Source organism: Phalacrocorax carbo, chromosome 6, assembly GCF_963921805.1.
Source record: "Phalacrocorax carbo chromosome 6, bPhaCar2.1, whole genome shotgun sequence".
In the NCBI taxonomy this organism is placed as follows: Eukaryota; Metazoa; Chordata; class Aves; order Suliformes; family Phalacrocoracidae; genus Phalacrocorax; species Phalacrocorax carbo.
The window spans coordinates 18571339-18590185 of NC_087518.1; the positions used below are offsets into that span (position 1 = coordinate 18571339).

General features: G+C 48.9%; 1 protein-coding gene and 1 long non-coding RNA gene across 3 annotated transcripts; one reads left to right on the forward strand and one right to left on the reverse strand.

Moving 5' to 3' along the window:
• Positions 1-8083: 8083 nt before the first annotated feature.
• On the reverse strand, positions 8084-9615 carry LOC135314058 (uncharacterized). Its single transcript, XR_010373543.1, has 3 exons — positions 9359-9615; positions 8926-9074; positions 8084-8356 (listed from the first exon to the last, which is right to left on the reverse strand). It is a non-coding gene; the product is annotated as an uncharacterized LOC135314058 (long non-coding RNA).
• Positions 9616-14299: 4684 nt separating this feature from the next.
• RPL29 (ribosomal protein L29) lies at positions 14300-17467 on the forward strand. 2 transcript variants are annotated; one of them, XM_064453995.1, is made up of 4 exons: positions 14300-14620; positions 14884-14928; positions 15719-15783; positions 17064-17467. In XM_064453995.1, exons 1-4 carry the CDS (start codon positions 14335-14337, stop codon positions 17175-17177), a joined length of 510 nt encoding a protein of 169 aa, XP_064310065.1. In that variant the 5' UTR covers positions 14300-14334; the 3' UTR covers positions 17178-17467. The 2 variants fall into 2 exon arrangements, with proteins under 2 accessions (XP_064310065.1, XP_064310066.1); XM_064453996.1 differs by having other exon boundaries at positions 14543-14617.
• Positions 17468-18847: the final 1380 nt, after the last annotated feature.

Sequence of the window (18847 nt, forward strand, 5' to 3'; positions counted from 1 at the left end):
AAATTAATTCAGGTCTGAGCTGCCCCAGGGAGGAGCCTGGATGGCTGCAGCAACCCACCCGCCTTCAAGACTGGATTAGGGAAAGGCAAACTGTCCTTGCCCAGGAGCCAAGGAGGGAGCAGCAGAGGGTCTGGAGGAGGTGCTGAGGCTTTGACTCATGTGCAGAAGATGGCCCAGGAGCAGGGAGATGCAGCAGCATCCCTCTGGCTCAGCACGTGGGCTGCCCTGCGCCTCTGCTGCTGCCTCAGCAGCACCTCCTGGGCTCTGGTTGCTGGTGGTGGGGGCAGAGGCAGGCTTTTTTCTAGCATGGAAAAAAAAAATTCTGCTTGCAAGTAACCAGCTTACACTCCGGCTGGCTGCAGGAAATGTGCTCCTGCTGCTAGAGACACTACAGTTGCTACAGCAACTGCAAAGCACAGAGACTCACCAACACCCTCCCCCTGCCACCCTTCATCCCCCCAAAATAAGGCAGAGCAAGGAAGGTGATGATGAGAAGACAAAGCGGCTGGTGGGGATGACATGACCCCCGACAGTCAGGGCTGGTACTGCTATATGCTCTGCTCCTGTCCCGCCATTGCTGGTACCCTGGCACCACTCCGTTCCCATCAGTCCTGACAAGTGCTTGGTTTCCAGGTCAATATGATTTAATTCACCAGATCTGCAACCCAGGGATGGCCTCCCAGAGCATGCACACACTCCAGACTGCCTTCCTGCCCCAGGCATCTCCCCTGCCAGATGGTGATGCCGGGTCACATCCACTGGGGATGGTGTGGGAGATGTTAAGATGGGGATGAGATGCTGGGGATGCTGTGTGGAGCATTGTAGTGAGGGGAGCTAAAACCAAGCTGTACTTTGCAAGCACTTGCCATCTCATTACTATTTAAATCAGGCTCTCCTTCTTTCCCAGCCCTGTGCCATCCTGCCTCGGTAAAAGCGTGAGGTTTCCCCCAGTGGTCCTTTCTTAAATATTTAATGGTAGGAGGAAGAGCGGTTTTAAGAAACGCTTCAGTTCTTCCATCTGAACAGAAGGTTGTTTCAGGTGGCTGGAGCAGAGAATAAAAAGCCTTAGCTGTAATTTTTCAGGATCCTTCAGCTATTGACAGGGTGGCAGCATGATGATGTGGGGTAAGGGGAAAAGGAGAGGTGTTTTGGATGCCCAGAGAGAGTAAGGACTCCTGAGGTCCGTCGTGCATCCTCTTTCGGACTCTGTGCCACATTGGCTTGATTTCTTACACTAAAAGACTTGAAAGAGGCTTCAGGTTTGGAGCTGTAGTGGAAAAGGCTTGAAGATCACCTGCCCCCGTATTTTAGCTGGGTACTCTGTCCCCCCTACCACCTCTGCATGTGTCAGGTTTGCCAAGTGCCAAGGCTATAACGGAGATTTAAAGGCAGCTACCTGCCAGAGACTGCCTAAGGATTTATTGGAGTTCATGAAGTGATTTGAAAAGCCTGGATAAAATCACTGTGGAAGGAAATGTGTTTTAATCCAAGCCAAATAATAAATCAGGCCATTCTTAATACAAATGACTGCTTGCGATAAGGTTGATATAAGAGGGGAGGGCTGTGCTTCGCCTTCGTTTGTCAGTCCCGTGTCCCAGTGCATCCACCCCTATGGGGACCAGCTCAGTTATTACTGGTACTCGGAGCAAATATGTGTCTACACAGATGCCCCATACCTGTGCATCAGGGAGGTGGCATGCCAGTGGGGTTAATGGAAATGTTGCCACAGGCCGTATTATCTTATCTATCTCCCTAATAAAGCCCATTTCCCACAGGGCAGCTGGTGTCAGGCTGAAATCAGTGGCCTTAAGAACCATTTCCAGAATTTGTTGGGCACAGTGCTATTTAAACCAGTAAAACATCCCAGGCACAGCATGTGAGGCGGTCTGTGCCAGGCTGGGGCTCAGAGAAACACAGTCAAACCCATATATACAAAGCGGCATTAAAATGCAAGTTTTCTTAATGGGAATTGTGAACTCCGCAACAAACCTGTTTTCAAATCCCAGCCCCTTCCACACGGTCATGGTGCAATTAGGTTTTCATCTGAATGATTTGCAAAGGAGGATGTCAGTCATTTCTCAGCACTGACTTTGTGAAAGGGCAGTGCTACTGGGCTGCTCAGCAATTCATATCCTTAATATCAGAGGACAGCAGCTGTGAAACTTCCTATTGCTGCCACCCAGGATGAGAAGCACCCTTCCAAGAGAGACGGGCCAATTGCAGCAAGCCCTGAGTGTGTACATGGAGCACACCAAGAGGCATTTGCGTTAGTGGTTTTGATGGGGATATGTTTTCTTAATTAGCACAACCTTCTGGAAAGGTCTCAGTACAAAACCATGACTAAAATCAAGCAGCAGATGCTGCACCCTAAAGATCAAGCAGCACACACAGACAGGTGACTTTCTGCTTATCTAAAAGCAAGAAAAGAAATGGCACAAGAACTGCTTGGTGCTGCGGAGGGAAGGATTTCATTGCTGCTGAGTGAAGCATGCAGCCGTGTCTGCACCCCAGGACAGCCCAGCAGCTGGAGCAGGCAATCTGGCCAAAGGAAAGCATTGAGGGCGCAGGGGAGCACCACCAGCTTGCAGAAATTAGGACCTGACTTATGATCCTATTGGTTTCTGTGAACTAGATAGTCAGGGAAGGGAGATTTTAAAGTAAATCCTTAGAAACGTAATAGTTCAGCCTCCTGCTGAACTGGTTTTCACCCATTGCAAAGCTCTTCTACCATCTCTGGCAGGAGATCCTGAAAAATTACAGCTAAGGCTTTTTATTCTCTGCTCCAGCCACCTGAAACAACCTTCTGTTCAGATGGAAGAACTGAAGCATTTCTTAAAACCGCTCTTCCTCCTACCATTAAATATTTAAGAAAGGACCACTGGGGGAAACCTCACGCTTTTACCGAGGCAGGATGGCACAGGGCTGGGAAAGAAGGAGAGCCTGATTTAAATAGTAATGAGATGGCAAGTGCTTGCAAAGTACGGCTTGGTTTTAGCCTCCCATTGCGCCCCTCACTGCACCCATACCCATACCTCATAAGACAAATAAGGTGAAGTCCTGGGAGCAGGAGATACTGATGCCCATACTGGGTCAGGTCCCATGCATTTTCCTTGGCAGTGGTCTGGCCATCTGCCCAAGACTCTGCCCCAGGTCCTTCTGCTCCTGAGAGTATAGAAGTTCTGGGGCTTTACTGGTGGAGCTTTAAGAGCGAGGCTGGCCATATTAGGGCCACATCCTGCCCTGCTGACATCTGTGAAATCCATGAGGATGCCACTATATTGACAGAATCAGCTGTTCCTTTAAAAATTATGAAACATGAGTGAGCAGCTTAGGAAATGCCCTTGCTGCTAGAAACTGGGAAAGTGCCAAAGGAGAGGCTTCTTTTTCCTCTTTCCCTAAATATTTACTCCCGGCAGGGTCAGAGTCAGCAGCCAGGGAGGAGGGGTCTCTGCACTACCCTGGGCAGCTTGCAGCTTCCAAAGTGTCACGTAGCTGTAAATTTTATAAGAGATGTCTTATTCTCCAGGGGTGATTTGAAACCCACGTTCTAACCAAAGTAAAAGGAGAATGCCAGCGTGTTAGCTCCTCTTCCTGCCTCTGTATCATCTGTGTTAATGAAGAAAGTTTTCAGAGCAACCAGCCAGGGATGACATCAGTCAAAAAGTCCTTCCTGCCCCAAGCCACCTCGCCTGAGAGAACAACCCAAACCTGAACTGAAGTGAAGGTCCTGTGTCACCTGCCCCTGTCTGGAAGCGCTGGCAGAGGGTCCAAAAAGCCAGAGCCCTTCCCACGCAGAAGGTTTCTCGTCCTGGTAAGCCCTGACCCCTAGTCCCAGAGCCCCCATTGGCCATCCCACCATGTTCATTAAGCAAAAGTGTGTTACATGTGCTTCACTTACTGGAAGCCGCTGACATCATGTGAGGATTGTTTTAATGGATGCTTCACTTACTGCAGCACTTATAGGGCAATTAGCAAGTCCTTCCCTGCCATACCTTCCAGTATGGGAGTTCACTTCGGGTGAGAAAAGCATAACCATGAGCATGACCACCAGCATCCAGGGGCTGCTGCTTGCATCAGGGTCCCTGTGGGCATATTTCCCCCAGCCGTTGCTGTGGCTGTGGATGCTGCATCCACCACGCTCAGCTGCACAGACAGCTGATCCAGGCTTTGTTTTAAATGTGTGCAAAGCTCTAGTGTAGCCCAGGGTAGAAGGCTGTGCTTGCTTGATCAGCTTAATCTTATGTATTTTTATGTCCCCATCCACGCTACCCTGGGGAAGTGCCCTGTGCCAGCTCTTCCCCCATGAATGTCGCTGCTTGACACCAGAGTGGTGACTTTGGGTGACATCTGTAACTGAAGTGCTGGCACTTCACAGTCGCAGGCCTGGATGCTCCAGTGTATTGCCCTCCTGGGGGAAAAGAGATGAAGGCTATGAGGGACACGCTACAGCCACCGCTGCCTGCCGTTGTCCCCCCTCCCAGAGGCTGGAGCCCTCCACCTGCGGGCATCGTGCCCAGCCCACAGCTCCTCAAATCCAGGCAGGGTCTTGCCATGGGGCCAAGCTGCTATTGCTCCTCCTGTTCCTGATCTCCATGAAACAAGCCTGACACTCCTCTCTCATCCCAAGGCTGCACCAGTTGTTGCTTTCTCAATGCATGTCAGGCACCCAATGATTAAAATTTTATTCATTTTGCCTTCAAATGGACTTAAGGATGACATCAAGCTAGACAACAGTCCTTAGGTAAGGACATGCTTGCCAAGGCAGAGACAGGCAACCATTTAGCTTGTGCAATGTGGTTAGCAAGGTAGTTTGTCCCTGCATCTGCCCAGGCAATGCAAATGGGAATGAAACCATTCCCTAGGAGTAACCAGAATACAAATGCAAAGTGGTCTGCATGGAAACCCCCAGGGCAAAGCAAAATGAGAAGCCATCGCATGTGTGTATCAACACATAAAATACACTGGTACATAGCCCACCTTTAATGGGGGATCCCTCCATTTTTAATGCCCCACGTTGTAGCTGGGCATTAAAATGCTGGGACATTCCTTTGCTGCAAGGGATGGGAAATGGCTGGGACTGGGCCACAGCGCAGCACAGTGCTGGGAGGGCTTTGGAGCTTAATTAACCTGCTCAGCATTTTTGCTTGTCTTTATCCACACACCGTACAGACCTACAATGCTTTTATTGTACAAAAAACAAAGCTCTTGTGCTTGAATGTAGCAGCTACAGTATCATGGACTTGCCTTAACTGGAGGTTTCTCAAGTGATTTAAGTCCTCCCTGTCTCCGGTGATAAATAGTTCTCAGGGTGAAGAGAAATCTTCCTCTTTTGTTTTATTCTCTTTCTTGATCCTTCCACTTAATTTGCAGCCAGAAAAAAAAAAAAAAAAAGAGGTGTTTGCATGCAGGGCCAAGTTATCAACATCTTTTGGGGGTATCAGCCCCAGTAGTATTTCCAGCATTAAAGCAATTGCAATTTTTCCAGGTTTTCATTGGCATGCTTGACTGTTGGTCCTATCCTCGTCCCCATCTGTGGCAGGGCCTGTTCATCCTTGCCTGTACAGTTTCTCTGGGGAGCCAGGGCTTCCTTGAACAACAGATTTGAGAGCCCCCAATCAACGTGGCCCCACACAACACAGCCCCATGCACCAGCCACGGGTTTCCAGCCTCCAGGAGGCAGTTTGCTGCTTTATATTGCTGCTTAAAAATACCTCGGCCACTGCTGCATCTCATCAGTGTGGGGCTTGGGATGTGCAGCCCTCTTTTATGTGGGAGTCCTTAATTCACTTCCGTCAGTGAAGCACTTTGAAGATCAGATGCACTACATTAGTGCTAAGTATTACTGGGTTTATGTCTCTTGCCTCCAGGTCCCTGGGTTAGAGGTGCAGGAGCTGAGGGCAGGGCTGGGGAACCCCACGCTCTGCCTGCTGCCCTGCCTCTGGCAGCATGGGCAGCCCTTTCTGAAGATTTGGAAAGGGTTCGTATACAAGCTTTTTCCAAAACCCCCAAATCAGGCTGCCAGACAGTGTTTCAGCCCTGCTCAGAGGGAGTGCAGGGTGCACAGCACCTGCCAGGATTAAGCCCTGCTTATCTTCTTCCCTGTCCCTAGCTCCACTTGAGCAATAACCTACTTTCTTGGTTTGTGGAAAGAACATCTTGGATTACGTTGCTGCAAATGAAAGGTTTCAGTCATGGTATCAGATGAGCTGCAGGTAAGCAGTGGGTTTAATGTCAGCTTTTTTGGCAGCTTCTTTATTCCCTCCCCTCTTTGCACAAACAAGCCATCTTTGTGTGGAAGTTAGTTTTCCATTTTAGCCACAGCATTTGTCAACACAGCTTCCCAATAATCCTCTCTGTGCAGGTAAGGGCTGCCAAACTAGATCCCTTGTGTCGAGGCTGAAACCCAGCCTGCTGCCCACACCAAAACCAACAGCCAGTTAGTTAAAGGACTTTCTCCTCTATCACAGCCCTCTGCCACCATGGAGAAGGGCAGAAGTTGCATCCACATGATGGATCCTAAATCCCAGGTGACACTCAATTGGCCTTAACGCCTTCCTGATCAGCCCCATGCACAGGCATCAAAAACCTGGCTCCCAGAAGGTCTGGGGTCGCATAGTGCCATTCTGCCTTCATTAGGAAAATCAGGCCATCATTCACCAAACTCTGGTCCAGGATATAGGGAGGGAAAAAGAAACTTTGAATCACTTCGGCTGCCTCTGTCCTTTACACATTTGTTCTCTTTATGGCCTTGCAAGGCTCTCAGATCAACGTATCTAAACACTGTATTACTTTATATTGAAAAAAAAAAAGCCAAAAACCACAAAACCCTCAGATCAAAGCCTGATACGGGCCAGGCTGCACACCCTGTAGGTTGGCAGGATGGGACCCTGATTAGGATTTGCTTTGCTCCAGTTTAACCAGCGAGGTCTAGAGAAGGGGCTGACTGTGCCAGGTGGAGAAGCACCCACCTTTGCAGCCCCACACCCAGCTGCTTACCTTCAGTGCCTGCTGGTTTGGAAGACTTGAACTTGCAGTCTCGTTAATGGCTTCATTTCTGTTAATTTGCACTATCCCACCCCCAGTAACATCACAAAACTCTCCAGCTATGTGAAGGCGGTGTGAGCTGAAATGCCTTTGCTGCTGAGCTAAATAGCATCAGGGCTTATTTTACTGCTTAGAAATCTTTAAGGAATCAAGCAGGTTGATGAATAATCCATTTTAAGAAATCATAACAGAGGTGTTGAGTAACTGGATACAACAGTGGCCTAAACTTATACATCAAGCGATGAACCCTAATGAAAAACAAAATTAAAGAGCCCTGTACCGTATGGTTTGAATCCTGCTATGCAGCCACTTCATGCAGAAGCAGCTCTGTCCATACCCCCTTGTGCCTGCGCAGATATGGTGCATGGGCTTAGACAACCTGTACAGGCATCATTTCTTTTTTCCCCACAGCTTGTGACTTTTAAACCTCAGCAGTGCTAAAACACGCTGTGGGCTTGCAGAGGACACATGCAACCTATGGGGGGACCTGCAGCCCAAACAGCTCTTCAAACAGCTGGGGCTCCATGTCTTTCTCATAATAAATTCTTCCTGGAGTGCTTCAGGGGATTGCTAGGATCTGAGGAGAGAGGAGGCTGGCTGGAAGCAAGACAGGCTCCAGGTTTATCCTTGAAAGCCCCCGTGCTGCAGAGCCTGGGGCTGCGTTTGGCAGCCTGCCCAGAGGGAGATGTCAGTGGAGGCTGAAGGCTGCCTCGTGCTGTACAAGCTCATCAATCCTCTTGCCAGCCAGCTAAACTGGAGACAAATCTCCCTATTAACAACACATAAAGCAGGCCAAAATCTGAACACCTTCCCATGTGGGAGGTGAAACAAAAGCTCAAAATAACTTAAAATAAGTCCTTCCTGTTCTTCTGGCCAGAAAGTGGCTGTGTTGGAGCTCTCCCATAGTGTGCCCAGCATGCCTGATGGGAGAGCAGGGGGTGCTGAGCAAGGCTGTGCTGCACTTTTCAGCACGATGGATGCAAAAATCAGGTCAAAAATAGCCCCATCCCGACGTCAGTGGCAGAGCTGAGAGGAACGAGAAGTCCTGAGCTGTTTCAAAGTTGTGTTAAATAATAAAGCAGAGAAATGAATAAATTAGCTCAGCATCTATTTAGGTCAGCCCTCTCCGTTTCTCCCAGCCATCTCCATGTGCCTCCTCCCCGCAGTGATCAGCTGCTCCACACATGCTGTGCCTGCAGATCTGCTCGCTCCTTCCAAACAGCCGGCTCTCAGGAAGCACGGGTTGAGCAGGTGTCACATCGGCTGCACGCGTTCACCGCGGCCTTGGGAAGCGGCAGGCGAGCTTCATTTTCTGTTACCAGGGCAAAAAGTATTCTGGAAAATCCCATTAAAGCAATAAGCATGGGCTGATCATGCATGGCTGCTCGCTTCCTGTCGTTACCCCCTACATGCAGCCCTGCACAGATCTGCAGGGTCCTGCTCAGTGGGCTTGCAGCTGCCCAGGAACCATGCCTCTGTGCTCTGCCTGCTCATCTGCAGCCAGCCTGGCACAGCTTCTGGCTAGCCCTGGTCATCATCCAGCTATTTTCCATTCCCAGCTTCCAACCACGGCAGCACCTCCACCTTTTTAGACCATCCTTCCCCACCTTGCAGGTGCCCCAGACTCAGTTTTGTGATTGCAGTCATTTGTTGATTTGGGGACATCCAGCCAGATGGACCAGGCTGATTGACACAGAGAGAAATCAGCTTTTAAACCCTAAGCTCCCCTCAGATCATTCAAATGCCTCCAGAAAAATGCACCTACCATGCAGCCCTCTATATAAAATCTTTATTTACATGTTTCCCAAGCCTGAAAAGCCCTCTTTGATGTCCAGAACATCTCATGGTTTTCAGCTATCAGCAAGCCAGATGAACACTCACCAAGAAGAAATTTGTCTGCATCAAGGGCTGCTCCTTCTCAGCCCAGCTCCTTCATCGCCAAAATTTACAGAAAACACAATCGAGCTGGTCCTCTCCAACCCTGCAGGTAGCTGGAGGTCTCCAGTGATGAACCCAGCCAGAAGCAGCATCTAAGGTGTAAGCAATGGAAAATGAGATGTTACTAAGTTTGGCCAGGCTTAGCTGGCTCCTCGCGAGTCCCAGCCTGTGAGTCACTGGTACGTGGGCCACCAGCATGGCCTCCCCTCTGGAGGAAGGAGCAGAGGTAGAAAAATAGCAAGAGGAAACCAGTTGTTAGTAGATCCAGCTCCGGGGAGAGTGGGAGTAGGTGGCAGGCCTGGAGAGAAAGGTCAGGGCTGCATTGCAGGCTGCTGCCTGATTTTTCCTCCTGCCTGTATAGTGGGAAGTTGCTTACAGGAACAAGCTTGTGGAGGCCATGCAGAGGGTCCGGGCTGATCTGACGGATGGTCTCTGTGGAGGAACAAAAGCTTTCGAGCCAGAAGTGATGGAGCTTTTGTTCACGGACCTTGCTCACCCCTCTCTTCTGGTTCCTCCTCTGATTTCTACTGAGCTAAGCTAGATTACCCTGTTGAAAGGAACTTTTGGCCCAGTGCAAACATTGTAAAAGAAGATACACTTCGCAGATGTACTTGGAACAAACACATCCATCTCCCCACTGTGGCTAAATGCCAGTGCAAAGCATTTGTTCCCCTGCCCCATTGTACCACTGATGCCCATCTGCAGCTAACCCAGAGACCCTCTCTCTTACTCTGTGCTGATCCTTGGTGACAGTGGTGGCAGGGGGAGGTTTGGATAACTAGATCATGAGCCAGTGACCCTGTGCCTTGTCCAAAGCCAATGCAGTGAAAATATTACTGGGGAAAATAAAAGATTGCAGCTCTCCACAGCCTCTACTACTGCCCCAGCTCTCCTAACTGGTGCTAACTGGAGCACACCCAGTGGAGCACACAAGCCTCAGCTACTGTTCCCATGTCCCTGCCATCAGTCCAGGAGCACTTGCAGGGCTGCGCCACGCAGGCTCCCCATCCCATGGGGATACCCATGGCTGCAGATCAACATGTCTGCTCCCCTTTGCCTTGCAAGAGCTCCTGCTCTCTTGACCCCTCCAGTCTGACGATTGCCACTGGTTGCCACTTTTTTTCTTATCTCCTACTGCAAATGCACAGAGGCAGCTGTCTCCCTGCTGGCAGACCAGCACTTTCTATAAGCAAAACAGTATTTCTTCATGTCTTTAAGACAATTATACCAGATGTCAGGACAAAAAAAAACCCACAGCCAGGTAGGATGCCAGGTCAAGGAGGAAATTGCTGTGTTTCTTGCTGTTATTCCCCGGAGATGTCCCTTCTCCCTGACTGGGACCAGTGCTCCCACTTTGAGCCCAGAGTGGGATCTGTAATGCTCAGGCTCCCTCTAGTGCCTCCATGCCCTGGTTTCCCTGCTTCTCCAGGTGGCTTCTCTGAAGGCATATTGGCCATTTGACCCTGGGGACTGTCCATCACCCTCACTCCCCTCTGGCATCGCTAGCTTGGGCTTACTGCACAGCCAAGCCCTGTTTGCCTACAAGCTGGGAACAGCCCTAAAATTGCCCAAAAGCCAACGCATGCCACCAATGCAGGGACCTCTTGGGGATCTGCCAGCTGGCTCAGGCCTGCCTCTGCTTGCTGCAGGAAAGGAGAGTGATGAAGGAGCCTGTACCCCACAAGATGCTCTCCCTGATGCAGGTACAACCCTGCACACTGCAGCTCCGCTTTGATGGTGCCTGTGGAGAGTGAGGTGGGAAGGGTGGTGGGTAGCAAGGGCCTGAGCTGCCCTGGGAGCAGCCCAGGCTGGGGGTGGGCACCTTCCCTGTGAGCCAGCTGGGACAGCCAAAGGCATCACTGCGCTCTCCCCACTGCTTGATACCTCTCTGCAAGGGAGCAGCTTTTAGGGGTGCTCCATAGTCCATGTCGAGCAAAGTCAGCTGGGCTCCTTCTAATCAACACCTGAAACTGTTAGACTGGTTTTGTCCAGCATGGAGGACACCATGCAACAGAGGCTGCCTGCATACTGGGGCACTGGAGAGCTACACTATCACGCTGTGTTCAGTACCCCACATGAACATGGCTTTTCCTTGTCTTCTTCCTGGGGAAACAGGGAAATTTCCCAATGTCTTGTGAAATGACTGGCCTCAACCTCAGTTCAAGCACTTCTTGTAAAACTCAGCCTGGCTCAGCTCTGGTGTTGGCACTGCGCTGGACAGCCGACAGCAATTCAGAAAGCACCGTGCAGAGGTGAAGGCAGCCTTAGTCTTCTCACTGAACAAGGAGGTGTTCTTTGGTATAACCATGAATCGCAGTTACTGTAACTATGGATATGGCAGCACACTCGGCCAGGTACCCTGGCAGGGCTGGTGCCACACTGGGTAAGCATAGATAGAGAGAGGAGGACTGTGAGATCCCACAGGTGTTTCCCAGTACCAGTGGGGTGGCAGCAGGCCACTCTTACTGCCAGCTGCTAAGAAAGGCCTCTGGAGTGGCTTCCCCACGTTGTCCCCAGTAGAAATGCACTGGAGCAACAGTCCCTGGCCATCACTGTCTTGTGAGCAAGCAGGGCCCAAGGGAGGCACCCCAGACCCATTCTTTGTTCACCTTTCAGCATGAGCTGTGGCAGCTGCCTGAGCCCCAAGACATGCTGGGAGTCATTTCTTGCACATGATATCTTCCTGAAATGTATGTATCAGCATATACATTATTAGAACACCTGCAAAATGTTGCATCAGATGTCAACAGAACCCTGCCCATATCCCTTTTGGGATGGATCACTGTGGTCCCCCAGAAATTAGTGATGTGTTTCTCGTTTATACGCACAGAGCACCTGGCCTGGTCACCGAGGTTCCCCGAGTCACTGGCATTACTAAATGGGGGCAGTTACGGTAATTCATTACCCCAAGCCCAAATATCAGCTCACAGGGAGGGAGGAGGCAAGATTAGCGGAGTCTGCTGAAGCGTGGCGTCAGCATGAAAACCATGATAAACCTTACAGAGCTTAATCAGCATAAACGTGTGTGATGCAAGGATGTTGACTGAGATAACACAGTTGTCAAAGGCACTGTGAGATTTTTATTTTAACCTATGATTTTTTTCATAATTGTTTTGCAGCTGGAGTAACTACCATCCTATTTAATAAGCACAGCTCCTTTAATAGGGGACACTTGGGCTAACATGCACTAATTAAGTCTGCAATCACTAAAAACATGATTAAAGGTTTTGAACTGGCCAATCGTTCTCAGTAATACCATAATTAGAGACATTGCAGCTCATCAGAGCACAGGGGAAATTCAAGGGGTCTTGGTCACCCAGTGGTGTACACAAGTCTTGATCCTGCCTCAGACCATCCTTTTTACCTGAAATTCTGCATTGGTTTGTAAAGTACCCCGAATATATGACACTCAGCCCCATAAACTGAATGCACTTCCATAGTTTTATTTTAATAATTTGACTTATGGGTCTTGTATATCACCTGTGCATTAAGCACAGCTTCTCTAATCCCCTCCTCTCTGACTGCTTGTCTCATGTGTCCCCAGCAGCAGCTGTGAAAGACTCCCAGGGAGCTCTGACAGCAATAATAGCATCAAGATACTGAAAGAACTTGAAAAAGATAGCTGAAACCATAAAATAAACCCTTCTGTTTTCTTCCTACAATGGAAGGCTTGGAAATGAGTGACAAAGATCGAGAGTTTTCATAATCTAATGGCCAAGATAAGGGGACCTGGCAGCGTATTTCTTTCTGTCTCCTGCAATGCAGTGGAGATGAACGTGCCTCTGGGATTCAGTTTTATCTTCCACTGACCTTGGCTCTTTGGTTTATCAGGAAGTCAGGCTTTCTCTCTGCCGCTGGCTGTGATTAGTTGGCCACAAAAAAAAAAAAAAACAAAACAAAACCAAAAAACCAACAGAGCTTAAAAAGTCAGAAGTTTGTGTATCAAGGAGGATTTTGTGGAAAACCTTGTATTCCAGCTGCATATGCCAGTAAAAGAATATTGCTATTTTAATCTATTTTTACACTATTTGCTAATAACAGCTGCCCAGAATGAAAAAAATATTAAGCCAAATATATTTTGCAACTTAGGTCTTGCTGGAAGTTTGAGAAATACTGAAATTAAATTGTATTAGCTTTCTTTTTCCTGCCTATTTTCATTTCAGTTTCATCAGCATTACCTGTCTATCAAGGATAATATATTTTCCACCATTTTTGTAACAGGATGAGCTTGTTCACAGGTATCCAAACTTGAGGCAGAGTAGCTAATTGCTCTCCAGGCAGTCACGAGAAAAAAAAAGTCTGGTTTTCTCTCCTGTGTACCGGCCCAGGGGCTTTGGTGTCTGGGCTACTTTTTCCAATCCAGGTTATTTTAGGCAATTCACTTGTGCTCTCATGTTAAAATAAAGACAATGCCATAAAAAGATGGCAGTATTTTTCCATTCTGCCATGATGCAGAAAGGCCTGGGCCTTTTTCACTCATTCCTCAAAGGTTCCCAGCTGAAAGTACAGCAGTCCTGCACTGAAATGCTGTGGTTTGTATACAGCTGCAACCCGGTGGGCTTGGGTGAGCTTGGTGTTTGTTTCGCCTTTCTCCTTTCACACACGCCTCCTCACACCGTCACCACTGCCAGCCCCTGAGCCAGCCAGCCGCCGTAGCGCAGCCAGCGCTGGGGCTCCCTGATGGCTGTACCACAAACCTTCCTGCTTTTGGGGTAGCGGGAGCTCCTGTGAGACTTAATTCCTTCCAACCCTCCATCACTGGAAGCCGGATCCGCTCCCCTCCAGCCAGGCTGCCCATGCCAGCAACCTGGTCTTCCTGCCATCAAAGCAAAATGGCCTTCGTGCTCTGGCTTGGTTGGCACTTTTGCAAAGCAGCTGTGCTGCAGATAGACCCAGCTTCATTTGACCATCTTAGTCATCATTTTAGTGTCTTTCAGATACTGAAGTATCTGCGTCTTGGTCTGTACATTTTGGACACAGCAAGAAACCCTGCTATACTGTGCCGCATCTTTACCACAGCCACAGACATATTGGGCCCAGGAGGCAGCGGGTTTTCAGGGCTCATCAAAGCAGCACAGTCAAAGCTGCTAATTGTCAGGGTTTGAAAATGAACAGCACGTTTCCGGCCTTCTTGAAATGGCAGGAAATTTTTATGTCCACGCAAAAAAAAAAAAAAAGCAGCCTTTAATGAATCTACTGTGAAGAAAACACCCTGTGCGTGACATTGTCGCGGATAACTCTGTCCCGAGCCCAGCCGGGCAGGGGCTGAAGCCCCGCGCCGCCGCCGATCAAGCGGCGCGCGACCGCGGCTCCCAGCGCCACTAGCCTGCGCCGCAGAGCCCCGGAGCCGCCATGGTGGGGGGACCGTGTTGGGGGGGGACCGTGTTGGCCGTGTCGCTGGCGCCCGGGTGTCGGGCTAGGCCGGGAGCGGAGTTCGCAGCGTCGGGGCCGGTGCAGGGGGCGGCACAGACCGGCGGTGCGGGAGAGGATGGCGGATGCGGGAGGCTGCCGGGCGGAACCTCCACACCGGCGGCTCCCGTTGCGCACCGGAGCAGTCCGTCGGCTTCCGGTCCGCCGGCCCCTGTTTCCCAGCCGCCTCTGGGGTGTGCTCTTCTCTTCCGGACTGGCGGCGGCGGTGGTGAGTGTACCTCCGCGCAATCCGGCTCCATCCGCGCTTTGGAGGTGGCGGCGGGCGGTTCCCGGGCGGGCCTGGCCGGGACTCAGCCTGGGGCTGCGGTGGGCCGCGGGAGGCCGGGAGTTCGGGCTCGGGCTCGGGCTCGGGCTCGGGGCCGGTTCCGCGGCGGACGGGCCCCAGGGCGGCGGGGGTGTGGTGGGATGGGGAGGCCAGGCCGGCCTGCCGGCCCTCGCCTCCCTGGCTGAGGGGGTCCGTTTCTCCCGTAGGTGCAGCTATGGCCAAATCCAAGAATCACACCACGCACAACCAGTGTGAGCCAGACTCGGCGCCGCGGAGCCGATGCGGGGCTTGGGCGGCTGCGGGAGGCGGCGGGACGGGACGGGGCGGGCCGGCGTCGCGGGAGGCGGCCGGGGCTGCGCCACGCCGACGGGTTCTGACCAACCGCTGTGATGTGCTCAGTTAGGCAGCCCGGCCTGCCTTCTTGGGGTTTTTGCAGCGAGATAAGCTCAGGAGGGAAGGAGGTGGCGGTACGCAGAGATTGAATAGTGCGGTCAGTGAAAAGAGAGCCCTGTGAGAGCCATGGCTCAACATAAAAATAATGTGTAACCAGAAAAAAAAAGTAAGTTTTGTATGTTTAAACTAAGCATGTTGCTGAATGGCACTCAGCCTGTGATACTTTGCCATCCAGAGATGGCCACGGTGACAAAATAATTCTTGTTTGGGGTTTATTCCTCGATGCTGTAAGTTAGCAGAGTTCGTGGGTAGGTTCCACTTGGTCTTGCGCAGCCAATGATGGTGCCGTTTAACATTAAACATCTGTGCTTAAACTTCCTAGTGATGGAGGCCTTTTATTGTGCTAGTGGTATGTTATTAGTTAATGAGGAGCCTGCAGTCCTTGCATTAGAAACTCATAGAGAGGCACGATGTGAACAGGGACAAGGATAGAGATGTTTTCTTAATTTCCATTTAGTTTGGATAGGAAGGGTTAGAAAACTTTATGTTCTGCATCATTTCGATAGGATCGGTTGGACTTAAAGGAAAGCTAATGCAGTTATTTTATAATGGTAAAAATGGTAATGTGTTTTCTGGTCTTCTCCTTAGCCCGTAAGTGGCACAGAAATGGCATCAAGAAACCCAGATCCCATAGATACGAATCTCTCAAAGGGGTGAGTATTTCTATTCATATTGCCAGGCTGTTAAGCCAGTGAGGCTTAACCATGAAAAAATCCAGTATTCTGTATTTTGACTGACATACTTTTTGCAGAGGGGGACTTGTGTTTCAGATGGCCAGAACTGCTCTGGGTCATCTTTTGCTTACGTTACATGCAGCTGTGATGTTTCTAACCCACATGAAATCTGCCCTTGTACATCTATAAAACTGCTTTTTAGTTATTAGCCAATTTCACCTCTGTCCTGCTCAGATGGGTGTCACTAACTCCCGCTTCCAGTGTAACAAACACGTGTCAGTTGGATAGCTCTTCTCCCTTTTGAGTTGTGCTGTCTATCCTATTTCTCTGTACCCTTCGGTATTATTTTACCATCTGCGCTAAGCCAGAGCGTTTGACTCAGAAGATGAGAGGAGTTAGCATTTTTGGACAATACATATGAAAATTATGGCATTTTGCTTTTTCTGGGGTTAGACAAGCGATATTACAGGATCTTTTTGTACACTTGAAAGTGCAAACAGGACATTTTGGCTTTGGGGAGGGTTGTGATTGTCTTTGCCTTGTGGATATGATTATTGGCTTTTTGGGTGTGACATAAAAGCTTGTCTCCTGCAGAGCTCAGCGAGGGTTCAGTCCTGGCCCCTCCTGCAGGTAGTCCCGCAGTCTGAGTCTGTCTCCTTGCGAGTGTGCAGGAGTGAAGATGGCAAATTCCTGATACTCATGTGCCAGTTAAAATGCTGCGTACAGCAAAATAGCAGAAGTTTTTCAGCAGGACAGCAGCTGATAGTTCTGAGAATTGGTCCTAGCCATGACAGGATGTATTAGCTCACACAAACTGGGGAGCTGTTCTTCTCTGTGCTGGTACTTATTTCTTTTGATGTAAAAAGGAAAGACCTGAGGAAGTGGCATTGGCCTTTACCCAAGAATTGCACGTATGTGTGCTCACCTGCTAAGGCTGGTTTGTGGTACTTCAGGTCCGGAATGTATTGTGACATGGAAATGAAATTCGTCTTGTTTCAGCTTTATTTGAATTGTCCTATTCTTTCTGTATGTTTATTGCTGGGTTTTTTGGCTTGTTTGTTTATGGAGATTAAGGAAAATAGCTAGTTAAAAGGATGGTTACAATGGCTAAAATAATTTTGTTAATGTAACAAATAAAAAAAACCAACACTGAATTAATCACAGCCAGCATTTGGGATTAATTGGAACAATCTAGAGAGAGATATGTTTTTACATATGTCTTTTCTACAACATGGCTTATTTCTTCCTTATTTTTATAGGTTGATCCCAAGTTCCTGAGGAACATGAGATTTGCAAAGAAACACAACAAAAAGGGGCTAAAGAAGATGCAGGCCAACAATGCCAAGCAGGCTGCTCAGCAGAAAAAGGACTGATGTGTTTTAAGACAAAAGAACCAGTTTTCCTATTGGCATGCATGTTAACAGCATTTTTGTAAAAATAAAATTGGACATAACAAAGCCTTCACCTGCTGAATTTGAGGAGAACCCTCCAAAAGTCTTGTTTGAGTTGTATTTTAGAAGCCAGTTGTGCATCAAGCCTGTTTGTAGTGACCAGCATGTGTTTTTGTTCCCTGGCAGATGAAGCCAGCTGGAGCTCTGGAGAGGTTTTGTGTTAGTACTGTCAGCCTCCGCACGCACGAAGTAAAACAGCTGCTCCCTCCTCAGTACTGTTCTACTGTAATTATTGGTACAGGTCATGAGCATTTAAACAAGAAAAAACGTGTTTCATTTTGTACAAAGTGAAGCCAGAGTTGCTTAGGCTTTTAGGTGACAGTACTCAATGCAGGTAAAATTATTCTTGATACTGGCATGCGTGTTCAGAGTTCTTGCATACCACAATTTTAATGATAGTCCTCAGTGCTGTTACAGCAAAATGAGGTTTCTGAGGGCTGTTACATGTCTGCTGCTTTGCTGTCCAGGTAAGGTAGTTACAGCTACGGAAATCTTGAAAAATGGAAGGGTACTGGGTGCTAGCTCAGGTGTTACAGATCATAGCAATTGGTGTTAGAAGTGGTGTGTGGTGTATTCTGAAACACTTGAAAGTATTGCAGTGTTAATGGAGCTACCATGGGAAATATGTAAGGTTATAGGACTATATAAAATATCCATACTTCTCATAGTTACTGTATTTTAGTGGAGGTCTTTCCATTCTAGTAACAAAAATAACCTACTTGATGAAATGTGCCAATTGGCAAGATCGGGGGAGTAACATTCAAAAGCCTGAGTGGTGCGGTGACAGGGTCCTGTTATTGCTGTCCATCTGTAGATCAGGAGAGGGCTTCGCTCCAGGTCCTGCCAGCCAACACGCTGGTTCAATAGGTGCTTTTTTTATTACTGGAATGAGCAGCCTGTTAAAATGCAACAAACTGTTCCTGAAAGTGAAATTCCAATGCTTGTCCACCTGGTGGTGTAAATCGACACAAGGGCTGGGAGTTTGCAAGTATCTTCTGACTGCAGTAGAGCAGCAAAACACTTGCTGGAAAAAAAAAAAATACTTCAACTGAAACACCCAATTAATGTAATTGATTTTTTAAAATAGTTCAGCCAATTAAGAAAATGCAGTATTATTCTGAAACAAGGTAAATACTTTGAATTCTTCATGGCTTAAATCTGAAAGTCTTTTCCCAGTTCCCACTTTTTGGTTTTGACTGATGAAAAATACCACCCGACCCTAAACCAAGCAATATAAAGAGATTTACTAACTTAAAACTCAGGAGTTGAGGGCTTTTAAAGTCTGAGGGAAGTCTGCAATCCTCAGCTGTCTGATGCCTGCTGAGTGCATCTCTTGGACTGTTGTGGAGGTTGGTGTTTGTCAGCCGAATGAAGTTAATTGCTGTGCAAGAGCGGGGTGCTGTGCTGGAGAGCATACAGTCACGGTTCATACCACCAGGCAGAATCTGCTAAATAGTCAAGACAAAAAGGTTGTCTGGTTCCAGCTGCCCTCAGGTATGCCAGAGGGTCAACTGGGGAGAGGTACTTTGTGGTGTTAATCTTCCCTGAAGAGTTTTTTTGGCAAGTGGTAGGTCACCCTGAGACAGATTGGT